General features: G+C 41.4%; 2 protein-coding genes across 3 annotated transcripts; both read left to right on the forward strand.

The window, feature by feature from the left end:
- Positions 1–226: 226 nt before the first annotated feature.
- On the forward strand, positions 227–10,891 carry LOC117993990 (uncharacterized). The gene is made up of 10 exons (XM_069507089.1): positions 227–405; positions 1,399–1,596; positions 1,801–1,839; positions 2,423–2,533; positions 3,367–3,583; positions 3,722–3,792; positions 4,774–4,887; positions 5,753–5,815; positions 6,432–8,973; positions 9,691–10,891. The coding sequence occupies exons 1-10, from the start codon at positions 361–363 to the stop codon at positions 9,819–9,821; spliced, it is 3,531 nt and encodes a 1,176-aa protein (XP_069363190.1). The 5' UTR covers positions 227–360; the 3' UTR covers positions 9,822–10,891.
- Positions 10,892–11,824: 933 nt separating this feature from the next.
- On the forward strand, positions 11,825–19,846 carry LOC117993991 (uncharacterized). Of its 2 annotated transcripts, none has more exons than XM_069507216.1 (9): positions 11,825–12,127; positions 13,090–13,302; positions 14,217–14,300; positions 14,890–15,000; positions 15,651–15,870; positions 16,471–16,535; positions 17,622–17,735; positions 18,345–18,407; positions 19,365–19,846. In XM_069507216.1, the coding sequence occupies exons 1-9, from the start codon at positions 12,092–12,094 to the stop codon at positions 19,722–19,724; spliced, it is 1,266 nt and encodes a 421-aa protein (XP_069363317.1). In that variant the 5' UTR covers positions 11,825–12,091; the 3' UTR covers positions 19,725–19,846. The 2 variants fall into 2 exon arrangements, with proteins under 2 accessions (XP_069363317.1, XP_069363318.1); XM_069507217.1 differs by having other exon boundaries at positions 11,827–12,127; positions 17,567–17,735; positions 19,365–19,503.
- The last annotated feature ends 3,905 nt before the right edge of the window (positions 19,847–23,751 follow it).

A 23,751-nucleotide genomic window follows, 5' to 3' on the forward strand; every position in this document is an offset into this window, starting at 1 on the left:
ATAGGTATGAACCTATAAAGCAGTCTATATATATAGGTAGGTATGTACATATTATAAATATTAGTTCCATTCGTCAGATACAGATGGCGCTACTAAGCTGTTGCCGCTATTAGCTCGCGAGATAGTACTCTATTTCCATATGTTAAAAGTACTCTGTGGTTGGTATCATAGATAATATACTAATACAGGTTGGTAGTTGGTACCTATAGTGATCTGTCATCTGTGGTTTGTGAATTGTGTGTGGTCTCGATTTATATTATATTCCCAAATTCCAATAACGTACTTGATTAAGATGATTGAAGTTTAATATTGCATTCAACCATAGGCATAATCATTAAACACATACCTACTATTTCAAACATGTCTGTTATAGCTCTTGCTGGTGTCCCTAAGAGTATTACTAATGTAAGTAGTCATATATTTTTGATTTTTATTACATTTCCATGGCTCATAACTTCTTTTACACGTTGGACTAGCGTGGAGCTTGCGGTTTATATACCATACTAATTATTGTGTACGGCAAAAATACCCAAAGGGTTCTCCTTGTATGTACACTGCATTAAATAAGACGTCTGTCTGAATTCTATAGATTCCAGAAATCCATCATCATCATCATGATCAACCCATCGCCGGCTCACTACAGAGCACGGGTCTTGTCTCAGTGTGAGAAGGGTTTTGGCTATAGTCTACCACGCTGGCCAAGTGTGAATTGGCAGACACACAACTTTGAGAACATTATAGAGAACTCTCAGGCATGCAGGTTTCCTCACAATGTTTTCCTTCACCATTAAAGCAAGTGATATTTAATTACTTAAAAGGCATGTAGCTCCAAAAAGTTAGAGGTGCATATACATTTTAAAACATTCTTTATTTATTTTTATGGATTTTTTTAATTTATTGTGTAAAATGTCATAAAATACCACTGTTATGCAGAACCCTCGGTGCACGAGTCTGACTTGCACTTGGCAAGTTTTTTAGGGTTCCGTACCTCAAAAGGAAAAACAGAACCCTTATAGGATCACTTTGTTGTCTGTCTGTCTGTCTGTCAAGAAACCTACAGGGTACTTCCCGTTGACCTAGAATCATGAAATTTGGCAGGTGGGTAGATCTTACAGCTGGTTTTAGGGGAAAAATCTGAAAACTGTGAATTTGTGGTTACATCACTCAAAAAAAATTTAATTGTGGTCATAAACTAATAATTAGTATTTTCAATTTTCGAACTAAGATAACATTGTGCATTCTAAAACAGATTTTGATTTATTTTTATGCATCATATGTTTTTGAATTATCGTGCAAAATGTCAAAAAAATACGACTGTAGTACGGAACCCTCATTGAGCGAGCCTGTTTTGTTGTTGTTGGCCGGTTTTTTAAATTATAATTTAATATTAATTTACAGACAAACGTAAATGTTTTATTAAAACATCTGAAATCATCAATCAGGGGCGATTTTGAGTTCATGAACTTCATAATCAGTGGAAATGAAAAAACTGCCTATTTACGCCTGTCCGAGAAGTTGGACCCCCAGGAGGTGGTGGAGAATATTAACTCCAAGAAACGAATTATATATGCTTATATACCAGAGGATATTCCAGATGTTAGTATATCATCTTAATATACAAAAGGAAAAGGTGACTGACTGACTGATTTATTCTATCAACGCACAGCTCAAACTACTGGACGGATCTGGCTGAAATTTGGCATGCAGACAGCTATTATGAGTAGGCAACCCCTAAGGGGGTAAAATAAGGGTTTGAAATTTGTTAATTAATGTGAATATGAATTTGTCTTTTTATTACAGTTTCCATACAAAAAGAAGCAGAGGATGTCAAAATCTATGGTAAGTTACTATGATTAGCCCAGACAAACAGAATTATTCAAAAATTAAAAAATTAAATTTGTGTAGTCCACGCGGGCGATGTCGCGAGCATAAGCTGGTATAAAATATAGAAATATTAACATCCATACTAGTATTATAATTGCGAAAGTGTGTCTGTCTGTCTGCTAGCCTTTCATGGCCCATCCGTTCAACCGATTTTGATGAAATTTGGTACAGAGATAGCTTGCATCCCGGAGAAGGACATAGGCTACTTTTTATCCCGGAAAATCGAAGAGTTCCCACGGGATTTTTGAAAACCTAAATCCACGCGGACGAAGTCGCGGGTATCATCTAGTAGTTTATATTTTAATGTAAATAACAAGTACATATGACGATTAATTTGGCGTTTTTTATTTGTCGATATTTCAACCACCATCGTCGTGACCACGACCCGTGCAATTGGGTTGAAATATCGACAAATGAAAAACGTCAAATTAATCGTGTTATGAATCTGTTATCTATATTAAAATATGTCATTAACATGGTTTAATGACATATTTAGCTAAATAAGCTTAAAATCATTCACGTAGTTGTCTTTATACAGATAATCAGTCAGTCAGTATATGATATCCTGGAAGAGATGCAGTCAAAGTTTCCTGGTTTGCACGACCTCAGTGCCAGCACCGCACATAAGCTGCTAAACGAGATTGCCAAGGTAATAGGCTGATTTGACTAGAGTAAAGCCAAAATAACCGCGGACAAAAGTTCATTGACGCACCTTCATTATGAAACCCTCACGAAACCAACTAACGTATGTACGACGAAACAGAGTTACTTGTAGGAATATAAAAGGGTAGGTATTTGTCATTTGTTATTAAAAATACACACATGTACACACACTAACATACATACACTTACACACAAACACACATTGACACACATAAGCACACACACGTATTCTTAAGTTTCATTATTCTAAATTTAGTTTTTGTATAAAGTAAGTGTTTATTTGTTAATGACGGAGGAGGGAGAGCGGGGACCCTGATACAGGTTTTGCAAACTTACTTCAGGGTCCCTGGCACAATTTTTAAAAAGACCTTTGTAGAACAAATAAATCCCATCCCGTTCCCACTTGTCAACTTCAAATTGGACTTCAAAATGGAAGAGTTAATATAGTTCTGTAATAATATTTTTTGGGGTTGGTGCCAATGAATGGGGTGCCATTGTAGAGTTTCAAAAAAATATAAAGTACTTAGACAATTCGCGCAGCTAGTAAACTAAATGGCACAGGCCACAATAAGTATTATCTCTACAAATTATAAAATGAAGTCGCTTCCCGCTGTCTGTATGTATGTATGAACGCGTAGATCTTTTAAACTACGCAACGGATTTTAATGTGGTTTTCACCAATAGATAGAGTGATTTAAGAGAAAGGTTTATATGTATGTATAGATTAATATTGGTTCGTGTTTATTTGTTGAGATATGACGAACTAACGCGCAACAAAACGAGACTGACTACTTGTTTTGCGATAATTACTTTTTTCAGACAATATTCAAGCGCTTACAGAAGAACTTAGATCAAAAGGAGAAGCCTGGTGCAGGACATACCATAAAACTGACCAGGTTGTATCGGAGGAGATACCCCCACTTTACAGACTTTCAGTTGATACTGTCTCTTCTATGCAGTATACAGGACGCTGAGGGAAAGCCCAGATACTCTATACAAGAGAGTGACTTAACTTCATACAAGATACAGTCTTATGGTGAGTGTGACGCGACCTTTATACAATACTGACTTTCAGTTGATACTGTCTCTTCTATGCAGTATACGGGACACGGAGTTTTCTTTATTTCTTTGTGAATTGGACGAATGTTAGTAAACCAAAACAATTTTGTTGCAGTTGTGGACAACATACCATTTGATACAGTACAAAATGCTTACACCAAGTATTTGGACAAAATTACTGTCACGGTACATAATGTTGCTTATTTTTATACTTAGTATACAGCACTACCACTTTTATAAATAAAATACGCTGATGTACGGTCGGCCTCAGAACTCGAGTAGCAAAATAATTATTGCATCAAAAACCAGTCACACTAATGACCTTTTTCTATAAACACGCCACACAAACACTTAGATGTGCGCACAACCGTGCCGCGCAGTGCAAGTGAATTCGATCATTAAGATGCTAAACGAGTTTTGACTTTTGACTGTACCTGCGCAGAAATCTTATTTAACAATAGCGCGAAAATATGTGACGTTTTGTCGGTGTCAACGACAGAGACAATGCTCTACAAAACTGTTATAGCTAAATATTATAAAATGAAAAGGTGACTGACTGACTGATCTATCGCACAGCTCAAACTACTGGACGGATCGGGCTGAAATTATGACGTAGGCACTAGGCATCCGCTAAGAAAGGGTTTTTGAAAATTCAACCCATAAGGGGGTGAAATAGGGGTTCAAATTTGTGTAGTCCACGCGGACAAAGTCGCGAGAATAAGCTAGTCTCTTTCTAAACGTCGATGTACATTATTTACATGAGCCGAGTACATCTGCCGCGTACTGTATAAGTCATCATCATCATGATCAACCCATCGCCGGCTCACTACAGAGCACGGGTCTCCTCTCAGAGTGAGAAGGGTTTGGCCATAGTCTACCACGCTGGCCATGTGCGGATTGGTAGACTTCACACACCTTTGAGAACATTATGGAGAACTCTCAGGTATGCAGGTTTCCTCACGATGTTTTCCTTCACCGTTCAAGCAAGTGACATTTAATTACTTAAAACGCACATAACTCCGAAAAGTTAGAGGTGCGTTCCGGGGATCGAACCCCCGACCACCGATTAGAAGGCGGACGTCCTAACCACTAGGCTATCACAGCTGTTATGTATGTTAATTTAAATGATAAAATGAACTAAGTTGTAATTTTTTTATTAAACTACAGGTATCGGATCACATCAAAAACTTGGAAATGACACCTAGAAATACTTCCCCTGAAGAAATCGCTCGGATTAAGATACGCGAGCAATTGCAGATACTTTTGCCTTATTTACCTGTGGTAAGGAACCACACAAGTTTTACACAATAATCTACATCTAAATATATATTAAAAAAACCGGCCAAGTCAAAGTCAAAGTCAAAGTCAAATGATTTATTCAAAATAGGTAATAAATTACTCGTATTGATAGTCTGGTATGGTGTTACATTGTGTACAAGTGCGAGTCAGGCTCGCGCAATGAGGATTCCGTACTACAGTCGTTATTTTTCGACATTTTGCAGGATAATTCAAAAACTATGATACATAAAAATAAATAAAAATCTGTTTTAGAATGCACAGGTTAAGACCTTTCATATAATACCTCACTTGATATAGTTATCTTACTTAGAAAATTGAAAATACTAATTATTAGTTTATGACCACAATTTAATTTTTTTTTGTGTGATGCAACCCTAAATTCACGGTTTTTAGATTTTTCCCCAAATGTCAGCTATAAGATCTACCTACCTGCCAAATTTCATGATTCTAGGTCAACGGGAAGTTCTTGACAGACAGACAGACAGACAGACAACAAAGTGATCCTATAAGGGTTCCGTTTTTCCTTTTGAGGTACGGAACCCTAAAAATTACCACGTTGTTGTTGTAGTCTACCACGCTGGCCATGTGCGGATTGGTAGACTTCACACACCTGTGAGAACATTATGGAGTGATCTCAGGCATGCAGGTTCCCTCATGATGTTTTCCTTCACCTTTAAAGCAAGTGATATTTAATTATTTAAAAGGCACATAACTCCGGAAAGTTAGAGGGATCGAACCCCCGACCTTCGATTAGAAGGCGGACGTCCTAACCACTAGGCTGTCACAGCACTCGTAATATTTAGGTTCATCATATTAAGGTGATACAAACATGTTTTTCTTGTTTCAGTGCATGAAACATGCGACGTATAATTATTTCATACCGCAAGAGTCGAATTTCTACAAAGTACACGTAAGAATTATTTTTAAACCAGAAATATATCTCTCTTTAATTCAATCAATTAATTGAATGTTAATTCAATTAAGTACGAGTAATTTATTAAATATGTTTTTGTGTGTGTTTTAATATGATTGTATGACATTTATTTTAATCAATTATATTATATTAATTTAATTTGTTTTTAGGGATCTGTACCCTAAAGGTGCGAAGGGAATCCCATTACTAAGCCTTCACTGTCCGTCAGTGGGCTATATCTCGCGAACCCTTCGTGTGCAAGTCCGACTCCCACTTGATTGTTTTTTTTTTGTTCTTCTATTGTTGCTTTTCTTCTTGTGGTGGTACAAAATTTCAAATCTATATATATAAAAGGAAAAGGTGACTGACTGACTGACTGACTGACTGACTGACTGACTGACTGATCTATCAACGCACAGCTCAAACTACTGGACGGATCGGTCTGAAATTTGGCATGCAGATAGCTATGACGTAGACATCCGCTAAAAAAGGATTTTTGAAAATTCAATCCCTAAAGGGGTAAAACAGGGGTTTGAAATTTGTGTAGTCCACGCGGACGAAGTCGCGGGCATAAGCTAGTAAAGTATATAATAATATTCTGGTTGCTGCGTAGATTTACGGTGAACCGGTGCTGCCCAGCCAGGAGGCCCTCATCCCGTTTCTCAAACGGCATAAAGTGATGTCCACCAAGCGCTCCGACCGCATCTTCAACATGATGTACTTAGAGGTGCCCAAGAGTCAGTATATGATACTGCTGGACGCTGACGGCACGCGCATTGGTGAGTATAATAATATTCTGGTCGGTGCATCGGTTTACGGTGAACTGGCACTGCCCAGCCAGGAGGCCCTCATCCCGTTTCTCAAACGGCATAAAGTGATGTCCACCAAGCGCTCCGACCGCATCTTCAACATGATGTACTTAGAGGTGCCCAAGAGTCAGTATATGATACTGCTGGACGCTGACGGCACGCGCATTGGTGAGTATAATAATATTCTGGTCGGTGCATCGGTTTACGGTGAACTGGCACTGCCCAGCCAGGAGGCCCTCATCCCTTTCCTCAAACGGCATAAAGTGATGTCCACCAAGCGCTCCGACCGCATCTTCAACATGATGTACTTAGAGGTGCCCAAGAGTCAGTATATGATACTGCTGGACGCTGACGGCACGCGCATTGGTGAGTATAATAATATTCTGGTCGGTGCATCGGTTTACGGTGAACTGGCACTGCCCAGCCAGGAGGCCCTCATCCCTTTCCTCAAACGGCATAAAGTGATGTCCACCAAGCGCTCCGACCGCATCTTCAACATGATGTACTTAGAGGTGCCCAAGAGTCAGTATATGATACTGCTGGACGTTGACGGCACGCGCATTGGTGAGTATAATAATATTCTGGTTGGTGCATCGGTTTACGGTGAACTGGCGCTGCCCAGCCAGGAGGCCCTCATCCCTTTCCTCAAACAGCATAAAGTGATGTCCACCAAGCGCTCCGACCGCATCTTCAACATGATGTACTTAGAGGTGCCCAAGAGTCAGTATATGATACTGCTGGACGCTGACGGCACGCGCATTGGTGAGTATAATAATATTCTGGTCGGTGCATCGGTTTACGGTGAACTGGCACTGCCCAGCCAGGAGGCCCTCATCCCTTTCCTCAAACGGCATAAAGTGATGTCCACCAAGCGCTCCGACCGCATCTTCAACATGATGTACTTAGAGGTGCCCAAGAGTCAGTATATGATACTGCTGGACGCTGACGGCACGCGCATTGGTGAGTATAATAATATTCTGGTCGGTGCATCGGTTTACGGTGAACTGGCACTGCCCAGCCAGGAGGCCCTCATCCAGTTTCTCAAACGGCATAAAGTGATGTCCACCAAGCGCTCCGACCGCATCTTCAACATGATGTACTTAGAGGTGCCCAAGAGTCAGTATATGATACTGCTGGACGCTGACGGCACGCGCATTGGTGAGTATAATAATATTCTGGTCGGTGCATCGGTTTACGGTGAACTGGCACTGCCCAGCCAGGAGGCCCTCATCCCTTTCCTCAAACGGCATAAAGTGATGTCCACCAAGCGCTCCGACCGCATCTTCAACATGATGTACTTAGAGGTGCCCAAGAGTCAGTATATGATACTGCTGGACGTTGACGGCACGCGCATTGGTGAGTATAATAATATTCTGGTTGGTGCATCGGTTTACGGTGAACTGGCGCTGCCCAGCCAGGAGGCCCTCATCCCTTTCCTCAAACAGCATAAAGTGATGTCCACCAAGCGCTCCGACCGCATCTTCAACATGATGTACTTAGAGGTGCCCAAGAGTCAGTATATGATACTGCTGGACGCTGACGGCACGCGCATTGGTGAGTATAATAATATTCTGGTCGGTGCATCGGTTTACGGTGAACTGGCACTGCCCAGCCAGGAGGCCCTCATCCCTTTCCTCAAACGGCATAAAGTGATGTCCACCAAGCGCTCCGACCGCATCTTCAACATGATGTACTTAGAGGTGCCCAAGAGTCAGTATATGATACTGCTGGACGCTGACGGCACGCGCATTGGTGAGTATAATAATATTCTGGTCGGTGCATCGGTTTACGGTGAACTGGCACTGCCCAGCCAGGAGGCCCTCATCCCGTTTCTCAAACGGCATAAAGTGATGTCCACCAAGCGCTCCGACCGCATCTTCAACATGATGTACTTAGAGGTGCCCAAGAGTCAGTATATGATACTGCTGGACGCTGACGGCACGCGCATTGGTGAGTATAATAATATTCTGGTCGGTGCATCGGTTTACGGTGAACTGGCACTGCCCAGCCAGGAGGCCCTCATCCCTTTCCTCAAACGGCATAAAGTGATGTCCACCAAGCGCTCCGACCGCATCTTCAACATGATGTACTTAGAGGTGCCCAAGAGTCAGTATATGATACTGCTGGACGTTGACGGCACGCGCATTGGTGAGTATAATAATATTCTGGTTGGTGCATCGGTTTACGGTGAACTGGCGCTGCCCAGCCAGGAGGCCCTCATCCCTTTCCTCAAACAGCATAAAGTGATGTCCACCAAGCGCTCCGACCGCATCTTCAACATGATGTACTTAGAGGTGCCCAAGAGTCAGTATATGATACTGCTGGACGCTGACGGCACGCGCATTGGTGAGTATAATAATATTCTGGTCGGTGCATCGGTTTACGGTGAACTGGCACTGCCCAGCCAGGAGGCCCTCATCCCTTTCCTCAAACGGCATAAAGTGATGTCCACCAAGCGCTCCGACCGCATCTTCAACATGATGTACTTAGAGGTGCCCAAGAGTCAGTATATGATACTGCTGGACGTTGACGGCACGCGCATTGGTGAGTATAATAATATTCTGGTCGGTGCATCGGTTTACGGTGAACTGGCGCTGCCCAGCCAGGAGGCCCACATCCCTTTCCTCAAACAGCATAAAGTGATGTCCACCAAGCGCTCCGACCGCATCTACAACAAGATCTATAAACTAAGAGGTGCCCAAGAGTTCATCATCATGATGATCTACCCATCGCCGGCTCACTACAGAGCACGGGTCTCCTCTCAGAGTGAGAAGGGTTTTGGCCATAGTCTACCACGCTGGCCATGTGCGGATTGGTAGATTTCACACACCTTTGAAAACATTATGGAGAACTCTTAAGCATGCAGGTTTCCTCACGATGTTTTCCTTCACCGTTAAAGCAAGTGATATTTAATTACTTAAAACGCACATAACTCCGAAAAGGTAGAGGTGCGTGCCCAGGATCAAACCCCCGACCTCCGATTAGAAGGCGGACGTCATAACCAGTAGGCTATCACAGCTTTAATAATATTAGTATGGATTAAATCATTAATTTTTTTCGCAGGGGGCTGCAAATTGGTGATAAGGCCTTCAAACATGCCGGTATACAAACTGCCGCGCATTCTTGTGAAAGAAATGCAAAGACAATACCTAATTGATTCAGATCAGCACCACACTATTATGTCCGACCAATAAGATCGTTCATTGAAGTCACAGTATACAGGGTGCACCCAGAACGCTGGCAAAAACGAAGACAGGTGATAGTACTGATGATCAGTGATATGATACCACAAAAAAAAGCGATTTTTTTCTTATATTTTGTAAAATTTCGCGATATATTGCAAATAAAACTGATGCTAAAGGTCAACGAACATTCCGTAAGTAGGTCACTCGGATTCGATGCCGCGTCGTAGGCGGGGCATTGACACGAGTTTTGCACGCTATACATTGCGGGTTTGAAAAATACTAAATCACTAAAACTACATAATGAGGTAAATGGTTATTAGTATTGAATTGTATTTAGATAGTACTAGAGGATGCCCGCGACTTCGTCCGCGTGGATTTAGGTTTTTAAAAATCCCGTGGGAAGTCTTTGATTTTCCGGGATAAAAAGTAGCCTATGTCCTTCCCCGGGACGTAAGCTAACTGTACCAAATGTCATCAAAATCGGTTAAACTGCTGGGCCGTGAAAAGCTAGCAGACAGACATACAGACACACTTTCGCATTTATAATGTTAAGTATGGATAACAGTAACGCTTAGTTTTTGCTAGCGTTCTGGTTATACATTCTGTATACATGGATACTCTATAGTCTGGCTAACGCAAGATGAGACTGGAAAAGTGCGGCGAATTTAAAAAATATCAGTATGGCAACTCTGAAATTAGTATGACAGACCTGGAATAACCTAATTTGATACTTTAGAATTACTTATTTTTATTTCTATTCTATCAAATATAAGTCCCGCAAATTGGTTAATGCGCGTGCTGAGTGCGCGTGGCTGCCATTTGAAGTTTCGAGCTGGTGGTATATTTTTATTTCTGCTGACATTTCAATGTTAATGAGACATGGTTCCAGCGCAATAGCAATAATTTAGAGGTACTTATACTAATTCCAGAGCTGCTATACTGATATTTTTTTCATTTGCCGCGCTTTTCCAGTCTCACCTTTCGTTAGCCAGACTATTACTACAGACTACTACAGTACAAAATATAATAAAAAATTGTACATCGACCTTTTCGAAAAAAAAATTGAAATAACATACCTACCTATTTTGTTTTATTTATTTATCTTCTGCTGAATTTTTTATATAAGTACCTAATAGAAATTATTAAAGCTGGGATAGCCTAGTGGTTAGGACGTCCGCCTTCCAATCTGAGGTCGGGGGTTCGATCCGGGCACGCACCTCTAACTTTTCGGAGTTATGTGCGTTTTTAAGTAATTAAAATATCACTTGCTTTATAAAGGAAAACGTGAGGAAACCTGCATGCCTGAGAGCTCTCCATAATGTTCTCAAAGGTGTGTGAAGTCTGCCAATCCGCACTTGGCCAGCGTGGTAGACTGGCCAAAACCCTTCTCACTCTGAGAGGAGACCTGTGCTCTGTAGTGAGCCGGTGATGGGTGGATTATGATGAGAACTGATTATTGTGTGATCGTGGTCAAGCGTGTGCCTATAATATAACACATATGAATAAAAAAAATCATCAACAGTTCCTAAATCTCCAGGAATTAGAGGAGTGCAAGTAGGTACCCTGTAGCATCGGGATTGAGGTGCTGGGACTTAAAAAGTTAAAAGATTGAAGTCTGTACTCTGCATCTGCAGTAATATTATGTTATAGTTTTTGCATTTCACGAAGGCGAGTGGCTCATGCTTTTGTAAGTCGTATCGGTATAAGAAAGAAACACTTATATGTGTGCGTTTGCGAGCGCTTGCTCGCAACTAATTGGTCCGACATGCACGCACACTTACATAATGCCCATGTATACGACGTAACCACAGGTAAGTTTCACTCGCCTTCGTGAGTTGCAAGAACTGTACCAATTATCATCAGTCCATCATTAAGGTCCTGACTCTATATGGTTTAGGAGTGCCACTCCATCACTGATATCCAAGGCCGTAAAATAAATTTAAAAAAAAATAGACCAAGAGCTTTTATTGACATTGACATAAAAAGTCAAAACATCAATCAATTTGGGAGCTTGACATTTTTCTGACCGGTGCTTGAAATTACGATAACAATAATATGCACCCAGGAGATAATATGGCTTGAATTGTTGAACAGCTACCTACATTATAATATAACTTATAAATTACTATAGGATTATTAGCCGTTTGTGATTACTATTTTGTTTTAACATGGTTCTAATTCAGTGAAAATTAGAAACTTGAAGAATAACCAAGCTAGCTTCGTAAAAGTCTTGAAGAAGGTTTTTATGTGTTGCTAAATGTTGTTAAATTGTTGCTAAAATGGTTATCATAGCAATTAACAATATTCCTCCTAAGGTAAGCAATAGTTTTGTTTTTATTTGGAATAATTTAGTTGAAGGTATCTATACAAATCGTAGAAAATATTTCGGAGGTTGCCTCCGATGTTTCACGTCCGTGCCTCGGAGACAGGGGCACCAACGGCAACTCTGTGGATATGCCGTGCATACTCGGGGGTTCACGAGGCAAATAGTGGGTGCAGAGCACCCATGATCATAGGCATTTAATTTTATAACTTGTCTTTCCTACATTTATTCTTAAAACACTGCTGTTACAGGACAGGTATAAAAACAGACACCATAATATTCGTAAATTTTGTTTTAAAACCTTTTTCAGTTTTCTTAGAAACAATATATGAAACCATATAATGAAAGGATACCATAAAAGATTCTATTATGAAAACTAACTCAAAATCAAAACATTTATTCTAAACTAGATGATGCTTGCGACTTCATCTGCACGGAATTAAGTTATTGAAATCCCGTGGCAACTCTTTGATTTTCCGGAATCAAAAATAGTTTCCTCTTTTTAGCATGCAAGCTATCTCTGTACCAAGTGTCATCAAAATCGGTTAAACGGATAGGCTGTGAAAAGCTAGCAGACAGGCAGACACACTTTCGCATTTATAACATTAGTATGGAGTATGATTACGGAGTATACTGGTTGTATCTGGGTAAGGACAGGAAGAAGTGGAAGAGGTTGGAGAAGGCCTTTACCCGCAGTGGGGCTCATGTTCCATAAATAAATACAAAAATTAGCGTTCACTTACTAACCATACTAATATAGGAAAATAAGTAAAATGTACTAACTAACAAAACTAATCTACTATGTAACTAACTAAGGAACACGAGAATAAAAGGCTTTTTTTTCATTTATTTGTTTATTTATTATTTATTATGGAGTATGGATTTACCATACTAAACTTTTTTACTGTCAATATTGTCAATTGTCTTACTAAATTAATTTACACTTGTTCACAGCTGAATTTGAAGAAGCTAGTAAAAATTCTTGCCCCAATCATCCAAGGACACTTTGAGGCATTGAATTTCCATGGCAAGAAAGGCAACAAAACTGCATACATACGCCTCGCAGATACGCTCCCTGTCAGAGATGTGATTAACAGAATTCATGCCAAATCCAATAAGATTGGACGTAATCAAGTGAATGCGTTTATACCAGATAGTATACCAGATGTATGTTTTACATTCATTCTGTCTTTCTGGGTTTCTTTTCCACACTTAAGCATGCTACCTAGGTCTGGGAGTGTTGCTGGGGAGGCTATGTAGACTTCTCATTGGGCAGATACACTATAGCTTGGAGTTCCTTATCTTCAAAGAAATAAGTGATGCTGATAGGATCACTTTCCTTCCCCCCATTCCCCGATCCCACTCCATGAAGCCCTCGGCAACCTGGGCGGTCTACTCGGCTTCTGGAGTGAGCTTGGATGGCTGGAGTGAAGACTTCAGCGGGGAGGGGCAATACACGCACAACAGACGGAAACGTTTAAGTGCGGAAACCAGCCCAGAGCGAAGAAGAAGAAGGATCACTTTGTAGTCTGTCTGTCCATCTGTCAAGACCTATAAAGGGAGTCAAAACCTATAGGGTACCTCCTATTGACCTAGAATCATAAAATATGGTATGTAGGTAGGTCTTATAGCACAAGTAAAGGAATAAATCTGAAACCCCTGAATTTATGGTAACATCATTAAAAAATATTAAAATATGTTCATGAACAAATAATAAGTAGTATTTTCAATTTTCAAAGTAAGGTAACTATACTAAGTGGGGCGTCATATAAAAGGGCTTTACCTGTACATTCTAAAACAGATTTTTATTTATTTTTATCTATTAAGTTTATTGTGTAAAATGTCGAAAAAATACGTGGTATGGAACCCTAAATGCGAGAGTCTGACTCGCACTTTGCTGGTATTTTATGCATGATTGTCGTCAAGAGCAAGCCTATCACGCCATATAAAAAAGAATCTACGAGAGAGAAGGAAACTTAGCTATTATAACATTGAAATAAAATGCTCAAGAAATGAAAGTGCTTCAAATGCGGCCCAAAAAATATCAGCCAAAAATCTTAAACCTATTATTTATGTTACAGCTACCACTCTCACATAAACCAAGGATAATTCCAACGAAAATGCGACGCAAACTGCATATACCGCTTAATATTACAGCAAAAGAGGTATCTATTATTTCTTATAATGTCCCCAATACACATTGGTCGGTAATGTGTAAATATTTCTTGCAAATCCATTCTTAATATTATAAATGTGAAAGTGTGTCTGTCTATTTGCTAGCCTTCACGGCCCATCCGTTCAACCGATTTTGATGAAATTTGGTACAGAGTTAGCAAATATCCTGGGGAAGGACATTAGGCTACTTTGTATTCCAGAAAATTAAAGAGTTCTCACGAGATTAAAAAAAATCTCAATCCACGCGGGCGAAGTCGCGGGCAACAGCTAGTAATAAATAAATAAATAATGGTGCGGAACGGAACCTTTCGTGTGCGAGTCCGACTCGCACTTGACTGGTTTTTTTTTCCAGTAAATACGTCAGTAATTTCTATAATATAAAAATGAATCACTAAATGTGTTACTCATCGCAAATCTCGAGAACAGCTGAACCGATTTCGCTAATTCTTTTTTTACAATATTCCTTGAAGTACGAGGATGGTTCTTACGGAGAGAAAAATTTAAAAAATTGCCTGAAAAAGAATCGAATGTTAGGCGGTACGAAGTTCGCCGGGTTAGCTAGTTTTAATATAATTTTAGCTCCTCAGCAAATCAGTGGATAACATAGTGAAAGAAATGCAGACCAAGTACACTGGACTGTACCGCCTGAGCGAAACCACTAAACACCAGCTCCTGGAAACCATCGGAAGGGTGAGTTTAACATTTATCGTCAATGTTTTATAAAGACCTAGAGAGTGACATAGGCTACTTTTATCTCGGAAAATCAAAGAGTTCCCACGGGATTTTTAACAACCTAAATTCACGCGTACGAACTTGCGGGCAATTAGCTAGTAAAATAATAATCCATACTATCCATACTAATATTATAAATGTGAAAGTACGTCTGTCTGTCTGTCTAAAATCACGTCGAACCGTTGCTCCGTTGCGACGTGATTGCAGGACAAACCAACAAGCATACACTTTCGCATTTATAATAGGGGTAGTGATTCCTTTACAAGCTAGCGCTTGACTGCGATCTCACCTGGTGATAAGTGATGATGCAGTGTAAGATGAAAGTGGGCTAACATGAAAGGGGTATCGAGTTTCATTAAACACATCTCCCTTATCGGTTTCTATTCGGGCATCGTAACGCAAGACTAAATCGCCTGGCGGCATGGCTTTGTCGGTAGGGTAACTAACCACGGATGTAGCCTCCCACCAGACCAGACCAATTTTGAAATTATAAATTCCCAAACTGCCCCTGCCGGAAATCGAACCCAAGACGTCGAGAACGAAGAAGAGGTCGTCAAAAAATCCTCCCCACACATCTTACAATTCAATCGAATCGTTCAACATTCCAGATAGTATATCAACGACTCAAACACATCGTAGATAACCCGGATCTCCCCACCGAGTCCTGCTTTCAACTGACGAAGACCTACCGCCAGAGATATCCACACAACACAGACTTCCAGTTCATCGTCCAAACTGTTCACAGCGTGCAAGACGCGCAGGGCAAGCCGCGTACCAACCCGGATGAGAAACGAATGACTTCTGTCCAGCTGGGGACTGGGGGATTTAGTGAGTTGAATGTTACAGTCCTTGCACATAACACACTCTACACCAATCCAACACTGTGCCAACTCCAAGCTTCCACACAGACTTCCAGTTCATCCTCAAACCGTTCAGCGTCCAAGACTCGTAGGGCAAGCCGCGTACCAACCTGGATGAGAAACGAATGACTTCTGTCCAGCTGGGGACTGGGAGATTTAGTGAGAGGATTTTTTTTTAATATTTAGAGACTAGCGCTTGGCTGCAATCAGACCTGGTGGCAAGTGATAATGCAGCCTAAGATGGAGTGCGCTTGCCTAGAAGATGCCTAGTCAGTCTAAATGTTTGAACCTACAAAATAAGGCATATTTGAACTTTGTTCAGCACTGGGCCCAAGCTTGTATGGGACCAGGTTCATCTCCTTTCATCCAAATCCGTTCAGCCGTTTTTGCGTGATTGAGTAACAAACATCAAAACTTCCACACTTTCACATTTATAATATTAGTAGGATATGTTGACAAAGGGTCAGTTGACTCTTTCAGCAACCCAAGCATTTAATTTCAAGTTAATAGTGGGTTGCACAGTTTATTCATATGAGAAACCGGCTTAAAGAACTATATTTTATTGCAGGTGACTTACCGTATGATTTAGTGGAGCAGCTGAGCAATAGCCACATCGCCAGAATATCCCAGAAGGTATATATCATATTACAGGGTTACTAACTATCACTTATGTCCGGCCCCCACCCAGTGATCGTTGAGAGCTCTGCACTCGAAATTACAATTTCGAGTGCAGACTACATTTTATCCTGGAAAATCAAAGAGCTCCCGTTGGATTAAAAAAAACCTTTATCCGCGCGGACGAAGTCGCGGGTACCATCTTGTCATATTTGACATATAGGTCAAAACATATCTTTTTGGGCTTTGCCGTAGTCAGGTACAGTCTGTTCTGTCTGTTACAGCTAGATCTCCGCGCACTAAAGTGTAAACCGATCCTAACCCTTGTGTCTGTTGCAGCTCGATCTCCGCGCACTTAAGTGTAAACCGGTCCTAACCGTTGTTTGTCGCAGCTAGATCTCCGCGTACTAAAGTGTAAACCGGTCCTAACCCTATGTGTCTGTTGCAGCTAGATCTTCGCGTACTAAAGTGTAAACCGGTCCTAACCGTTGTGTTTGTTGCAGCTAGATCTCCGCTACTAAAGTGTAAACCGGTCCTAACCGTTGTGTTTGTTGCAGCTAGATCTCCGCTACTAAAGTGTAAAACGGTCCTAACCCTTGTGTCTGTTGCAGCTAGATTTACGCGCACTAAAGTGTAAACCGGTCCTAACCCTTGTGTCTGTCGCAAATAGATCTCCGCTACTAAAGTGTAAAACGGTCCTAACCCTTGTGTCTGTTGCAGCTAGATTTACGCGCACTAAAGTGTAAACCGGTCCTAACCCTTGTGTCTGTCGCAGCTAGATCTCCGCTACTAAAGTGTAAAACGGTCCTAACCCTTGAGTCTGTTGCAGCTAGATTTAAGCGCACTAAAGAGTAAACCGGTCCTAACCCTTGTGTCTGTTGCAGCTAGATCTTCGCGCACTAAAGTGTAAACCGGTCCTAACCCTTGTGTCTGTTGCAGCTAGATTTACGCGCACTAAAGTGTAAACCGGTCCTAACCCTTGTGTCTGTTGCAGCTAGATCTCCGCGCACTAAAGTCTAAACCTGTCCTAACCCTTGTGTCTGTTGCAGCTAGATCTTCGCGCACTAAAGTGTAAACCGGTCCTAACCGTTGTGTTTGTCGCAGCTAGTGGCTCATGTGAAGGGTTTGGAAGTGAAGGAAGAGACGTCAACGCCCGAGGAAGCCGCGACAATGAAGGTCCGAAAACACTTGAAGAATGTAGCGCCTTATCTACCCGCTGTGAGTATAGTACGCGACAGTTCGAGATAACAGTCGGGAGGGAACGCCCCGCACAGCCCCCGTGCTAACCCGCTGCGGGAGAGCGGGTCGCTATCTCAACCTGTGGCGGAATAAGAGTTCTCGGTTTCGAGGCAAAGGATTATCAGGATTCTGTACCTCAAAAGGAAAGGTAGGAAAGGTATCCGTATACAATCACTTCGTTATCTGTTGTCGGACAATCAAAACCTATGGGGTACTCCCCGGTTACTTCCCGTTGACCTAGAATCATGAAATTTGGCTAGTAGCAAAGTATTATACTTAGTATAAGTTCCGCAAATTGCTATTGCGCTGGAACCATGTCTCATTAACATCGAAATGAGGTCATTTTGACGTCATTAGACGTATATTTAAGTAAAAATATACTATCAGCTCGAAACTTCAGTCTAGTACTGACGTCACTAGAATGGCGGCCACGAGCATTAGCAATTTGCGGGACTTATACAAGTCTGAAGTCTTAAAAGTCTGAAAACCGTGTGGTTATATCACAAAAAAAAATGTGTTATTTCTTGTACACTGGTACGGAACCCTTGGTATACTAGTCTGACTCGCACTTGACCATTGTTTTCTCAGATGGTGCGCCAAGTGATCATGGACGAGTTGATACCTGTGAACGATAAATTTTCTATAGTAAAGGTTAGATAATTTATAATTACTTCTAATTTTATATATATAAAAGGAAAACGTGACTGCCTGGGTTACTTTTAGGCTGTCCGTCCGTCCGTCTGTCAGCGGGCTGTATCTCGTGAACCGTAATAGGTAGAGAGTTGAAATTTTCAAAGAATGCGGATTTCTATTGCCACTATAATCCATACTAATATTATAAATGCGAAAGTGTGTCTGTCTGTCTGCTAGCTTTTCACGGCTCAACCGTTCAACCGATTTTGACGAAATTTGGTACAGAGGTAGCTTGCAACCCAGGGAAGGACATAGACTACTTTTTATAGTGCCCACAGGATTTTTAAGAACCTAAATCCACGCGTACGAAGTCGCGAGCATCAGCTAGTAACGAATAATAAGAATTTCAAAATGACCGCCAGGAAAATTTTAAAGTGTTGTTTATTGTACGGAACCCTTTGTCTGCGAATTCGACTCTCACTTGACCGATTTTTTGTGGTATGTTATTGAGTTCTCAGTTATCATCAGTACTATTAACCTGTCTTCTTTTTTGCTACCGTTCTAATTGGGTATTTGACTCCAATTTTATTATTACTTTATTATAAACTAGAATAAAAGTAATGACGTAAACTGAAAAAAACTAATTAAATCGATCAAATAACAAAAAAGTTATAAGCATTAAATATTTCTGATTAGACAGAGATAGCGATATAGCATTTGACGTCACACCTTACCAATGCCATAGTAGCTTCGTGCGGTTTCATACAAGTTTTCGTTTTGCGAGAAAGGGATAGAAACCCTCCCACTCCAAAATTAAAATGCCTGTAACTTTGTAAATCTTTGTTGGATTTTAATATATTTTTTCAGTATACATCATTATTTTTATCCCAGTTTATAATAAAGTAATAATATTTATCAAATTCAAAAGTAGGAAAATACCCAATTACATTTTGTATTTGACTTCTTCTTATCCAGATATACGGTGAACCCTACCTGCCCAGCAAAGAAATAATGACGCCTTTCACTAAAAAGTTCCATCCTGCGTCCACTATCCGCGCGGAACACATGTACAACTTACTCTCAGTCAAAGTGCCCCGCGAGAGGTACTTGAAACTGCTCCAAGCCGATGGTACCGTTCTGAGTAAGTTCCCTCACTCTCATAGCATGATACGGAGAACCCTACCTGCCCAACAAAGAAATAATGACGCCTTTCACCAAAAAGTTCCATCCTGCGTCCACTATCCGCGCGGAACACATGTACAACTTACTCTCAGTCAAAGTGCCCCGCGAGAGGTACTTGAAACTGCTCCAAGCCGATGGTACCGTTCTGAGTAAGTTCCCTCACTCTCATAGCATGATACGGAGAACCCTACCTGCCCAACAAAGAAATAATGACGCCTTTCACCAAAAAGTTCCATCCTGCGTCCACTATCCGCGCGGAACACATGTACAACTTACTCTCAGTCAAAGTGCCCCGCAAGAGGTACTTGAAACTGCTCCAAGCCGATGGTACCGTTCTGAGTAAGTTCCCTCACTCTCATAGCATGATACGGAGAACCCTACCTGCCCAACAAAGAAATAATGACGCCTTTCACCAAAAAGTTCCATCCTGCGTCCACTATCCGCGCGGAACACATGTACAACTTACTCTCAGTCAAAGTGCCTCGCGAGATGTACTTGAAACTGCTCCAAGCCGATGGCACCGTTCTGAGTAAGTTCCCTCACTCTCATAGCATGATACGGAGAACCCTACCTGCCCAACAAAGACATAATGACGCCTTTCACCAAAAAGTTCCATCCTACGTCCACTATCCGCGCGGAACACATGTACAACTTACTCTCACTCAAAGTGCCCCGCGAGCTGATGTACTTGAAACTGCTCCAAGCCGATGGCACCGTTCTGAGTAAGTTTCCCACTCTCATAGCATGATACGGAGAACCCTACCTGCCCAACAAAGAAATAATGACGCCTTTCACCAAAAAGTTCCATCCTGCGTCCACTATCCGCGCGGAACACATGTACAACTTACTCTCAGTCAAAGTGCCCCGCGAGAGGTACTTGAAACTGCTCCAAGCCGATGGTACCGTTCTGAGTAAGTTCCCTCACTCTCATAGCATGATACGGAGAACCCTACCTGCCCAACAAAGAAATAATGACGCCTTTCACCAAAAAGTTCCATCCTGCGTCCACTATCCGCGCGGAACACATGTACAACTTACTCTCAGTCAAAGTGCCCCGCGAGAGGTACTTGAAACTGCTCCAAGCCGATGGTACCGTTCTGAGTAAGTTCCCTCACTCTCATAGCATGATACGGAGAACCCTACCTGCCCAACAAAGAAATAATGACGCCTTTCACCAAAAAGTTCCATCCTGCGTCCACTATCCGCGCGGAACACATGTACAACTTACTCTCAGTCAAAGTGCCTCGCGAGATGTACTTGAAACTGCTCCAAGCCGATGGCACCGTTCTGAGTAAGTTCCCTCACTCTCATAGCATGATACGGAGAACCCTACCTGCCCAACAAAGACATAATGACGCCTTTCACCAAAAAGTTCCATCCTACGTCCACTATCCGCGCGGAACACATGTACAACTTACTCTCACTCAAAGTGCCCCGCGAGCTGATGTACTTGAAACTGCTCCAAGCCGATGGCACCGTTCTGAGTAAGTTTCCCACTCTCATAGCATGATACGGAGAACCCTACCTGCCCAACAAAGAAATAATGACGCCTTTCACCAAAAAGTTCCATCCTGCGTCCACTATCCGCGCGGAACACATGTACAACTTACTCTCAGTCAAAGTGCCCCGCGAGATGTACTTGAAACTGCTCCAAGCCGATGGCACCGTTCTGAGTAAGTTCCCTCACTCTCATAGCATGATACGGAGAACCCTACCTGCCCAACAAAGACATAATGACGCCTTTCACCAAAAAGTTCCATCCTACGTCCACTATCCGCGCGGAACACATGTACAACTTACTCTCACTCAAAGTGCCCCGAGAGTTGTACTTGAAACTGCTCCAAGCCGATGGCACCGTTCTGAGTAAGTTCTCTCACTCTCATAGCATGATGGTACGACAATCCGACACGACCGGAGATGATCAGGCGCAGAACCGAATGCTTTAGGCAATCCGACACGACCAGCGATGATCAGGCGAAATACCGACTGCTTTACAGGTATAAAATAAGTAAATCTAGGCTTCCCGAGGTGGTGATTACGAAAATGGCGTCCAGTTTCAAATCCAAAATGGCGCTGTTCTCTCCACATATAAAACAACGTTCTGAGTAAGTTCCCTCACTCTCATAGCACGCCGGTACGGCAATCCGACCCGAATAGCGATGTTCAGGCGAAGTACCGACTGTTTTACAGGTATAAAATAAGTAAAGTTAGGCTTCCAGAGGTGGTACTGGTGATTACGAAAATGGCGTCCAGTTTCAAATCCAAAATGGCGCTGTTTACTCTGCTGTGAAGCTGTGATAGCTTAGTGGTTAGGACTTAGAACGTCCGCCTCCTAATCAGAGGTCTGGGGTTCGAGCCTGGGCACGCACCTCTAACTTTTCTGACCTATGTGCGTTTTTAAATAATCAAAATATCACTTGCTTCAATGGTAAAGGAAAACAACAGTGAGGAAAGCATGCCTGAGAATTCTCCATAATGTTGTCAAATGTTTGTAAAGTCAATTCCGCAATTGGCCAGCGTGGTAGACTATGGCCAAAACCCTTCTCACTCTCATAAATTTTAAACCCACATTTACCCAAAATCTGATTATGGCTAGAAAGCCAATGGCAGATATATACATATATATATATATATATATATATATATATAAATTATATTGTTTTAAAGAATATTAGCCATGATAAATGACTAATATTCCCCTTTCCTCTCCAACTAAGCGTCAAGCTTGTGCTAGGAGTAGGTACGACAATAGTGCAACGGGCGGGGTTTGAACCGTCGACCTTTCGGTTTTCAGTCCACTCCTTTATCGGTTGAAGCTATTGAGGCTCTTATTGGAACAAAAAAAACTCTGAGAGAAGACCTGTCCTCTGTAGTGAGCCGGCGATGGGTGGATTATGATAAATCTACTATTCAATTTCTTTTGCAGATGGTAACGCTAAATTGGTGATAAGACCAGGCAAGTTAACTATCTACAAAGTGACACGGTACCTGACAGAAGGGCCCGGCTTCATTGAGCCGCTGGCTGCCGAGCATCAGGGGACGACCGAAGACCAGATAGAGGAAGAGGATATGGACTGCTCAGAGTCATGGTAGACCCCTTGAAAGTTGACAGTTTTTAGGGTTCCGTACCTCAAAAGGAAAAAAGGAACCCTTATAGGATCACTTTGTTGTCTGTTTGTCCTTCGTGTCTGTCAAGAAAACCTACAGGGTGCTTCCCTTTGGCCTAGAATCATGAATTTTGGTAGATAGATAGGTCTTATAGCACAAGTAAATGAATAAATCCGAAAACCGTGGATTTGTGGTTACATCACAGAAAAAAAAATTAAAATGTGTTCATGAACAAATATTAGTATTTTCAATTTTCAAAGTTAGATGACTATACCAAGTGGGGTATCACATGAAAGGGCTTTACTTGTACATTCTACAACAGATTTTTATTTATTTTTATGCATAACTAGTTTTTGATTTATCGTGCGAAATGTCGAAAAAATACGACTGTAATACGGAACCCTAGGTGCACGAGTCTGACTCGCACTTAGCCGGTTTTTAACAATCGTAACTCTCTACTAATAAACATTTTTAAAAGGAACACTCTTTTTTATGATAATGATCCTAAAATCCATTGATTATAAGTCTTTTTAATGGGGCCAGTATAGTATTGGCTATTATAGTAGCTGGCAGGAAATATTGGACATCGACCTTTAGAAAGAGGTTTCGGCTCGTTTTGTCGGTCTCAACGACAGAGACAACGCTATATACGAAACCGCTATCTCATTCTTCCGTCAGCGGGCTGTATCTCGTGAATCGTAAGAGTTGAAATTTCCACAGAATGTGTATTTCTATATCTTTATACAATTTTTTTATAATAGCATACTAAAACCCTCGCTATTTTAGCAATGTTACCCGTGTCTACTGTAGTGCGCGCTTCTTGTTGCTATGTCTATGGTTTAGTGTCTATGAATTAGGGATGCAAGTTTTTTGTATCGATACTTAAAAGATCGATCCAGATCGAAACTAAAAAAAATCGATCCTCAAAAAAAGAATCGTATCGTAATAGGTCGTAGATAGAGTAATAAAGGTAGATACAGGAACGTTTGCTTTCTCATTCACACTAAAAAGAGAGCACAGATAAAGTTACTAATTTGATAAACAGAGACGCAGCTAACCTATTTTTTGTCCC

The sequence above is a fragment of the Maniola hyperantus genome, chromosome 25 (genome assembly GCF_902806685.2).
Source record: "Maniola hyperantus chromosome 25, iAphHyp1.2, whole genome shotgun sequence".
Classification (NCBI taxonomy): Eukaryota; Metazoa; Arthropoda; class Insecta; order Lepidoptera; family Nymphalidae; genus Maniola; species Maniola hyperantus.